The sequence below is a fragment of the Myotis brandtii genome, unplaced genomic scaffold, assembly GCF_000412655.1.
Source record: "Myotis brandtii unplaced genomic scaffold, ASM41265v1 scaffold389, whole genome shotgun sequence".
NCBI lineage: Eukaryota > Metazoa > Chordata > Mammalia > Chiroptera > Vespertilionidae > Myotis > Myotis brandtii.
Window position 1 is genome coordinate 3,633,332 of NW_005364914.1, and position 1,610 is coordinate 3,634,941.

General features: G+C 40.5%; 1 protein-coding gene across 1 annotated transcript in view; it reads left to right on the forward strand.

Annotated features, from left to right (window-relative positions):
* The window catches only part of LOC102244537 (chromosome unknown open reading frame, human C12orf56), a 94,012-nt gene extending 92,878 nt beyond the window's left edge, over nucleotides 1-1,134 (forward strand). Inside the window, exon 15 of the mRNA XM_014544923.1 lies at nucleotides 703-1,134. Within this exon, the coding sequence (XP_014400409.1) occupies nucleotides 703-829 (127 nt within the window). The 3' untranslated portion in view covers nucleotides 830-1,134. The remainder of the gene's footprint in view (nucleotides 1-702) is intronic.
* Nucleotides 1,135-1,610: the final 476 nt, after the last annotated feature.

Below are 1,610 nucleotides of genomic sequence, written 5' to 3' on the forward strand. Positions count from 1 at the left end.
CACTGATGTTTCTATTTCTCTCTCCCTCTCCCTTCCTCTCTAAAATTAATTAAAATATATATATTAAAAACTAATATTAATACCCAAGTCTCATATATAGAAATTCAGTTTTTCTTGAGGTGGGGTCTGGGCATGGACATTACAAAACAAATAAAAAACAAAAAAACCCTCCAGGTAATTCTAATGTGCACCCAGGATTAAGAACCAATTCTTCAAGCCATCCTTAAGCCAGGAAATAACTAAAGGTTTTGTCCCTGTTGTCTATTCCCCTGGCCCTATACTTTTCCTGAGGCCATGGGGAAGAACTCTAATCTCCTCTCTTTAACTCAGCCCTAGTGGTCACCACAGCTTTGGCTTCCATTTCAACTCCCCACTGAATATTGCCTGAGAAAACAAGAAGCAGGGCCTCAGCTCACACGGTGGGGAGGGCAGTCCTGGCTTCCTTATGAATGCTTCCATGCCTGGTACATTATTAATGAAGTTCACTTCCTTGGCAGAAGTGAAGTGCTCAATGCGCTGAAAGGCACACATATCAGAGAGCTTCTGGGTCACTAAGGGGGGAGGCTGGAGGGTTAAGGATGCTGGCTGACTCTCATGATCGATACTCCCACACCCAATAACCCTGGACCAGTGTACATACTGATGTGAACAGTGTGAAAATTCTTGTCTTTAAAGCTATTTTATTTCTTTTTATGATTGCAGGTACTTTATTCACATACCAGCCTTGGAAAAAAGGCTTCCCTTGTGTTATCCTATTACCCAGCCGACCACTCAACTTTTTCATGAAGTCCTGAAATTGGTTGAGCAGAAACAATGTGTGAAATGTTAAAAATTGAGTATAAAATGTTCATTGGAAATCAATATTTATGAGAAACACTTATTTATTTAGTACCTGGCTATCCCTGGGTCCCCTAAACAAAGGTTTTATTTGAATGTTCCATCAATCCCTAAGAGAAGTCTTTAACATTTTTTATCTGCCACATCAGAGAACTTTGGTACACTGACATACATAAAGTGGTCCTAAAAACTAGTGTTTCCCTTTAAAAAGTTCCTAAAGACATAAAATACTAAAAGGGGTTGCGACCCACAGGTTGAGAATCGCTGGTCTATAAGCAGTTATGCTCTACGAACTATATCTTATGGCAATAAACTAACTTAAATCCAAAACAAAACTTTGGAATCATTGTGAGCTATTATTGAATTTGTGCTTCGAAGAACTTAGGAGATGGACCCTCCATTCAACTTAGCGTGACCTGAAGGAGTATCAGAGAGAAATCTGCCTCCAAAGAAAGAGCTCCCAAGCCAGATTTGCCTGTGCTGTGCAATAGAGACAATTAAACTCACTCAGAACATTTTATTTATGGTTCAGCCTGAGCCATTAACCAGCTATCTGACCTTGAGCAAGTCAGGTACCTTTTCCGGGCCTCCTCTGCTAAATGGAAGGCTGGGAATAGAAGTTCTCCAAGTTCTCTCCCAGCTCTAGAATTCTCTGCTTAACACTCTGAACACTTCTTAACACTCTGTAACAGAGTAATGCATTCCTCTGATGTCCTGGCTGCCGTCCTGGCTCAATCAATCACAATGATTCCAAATAATCCTGCTTTCTTTAG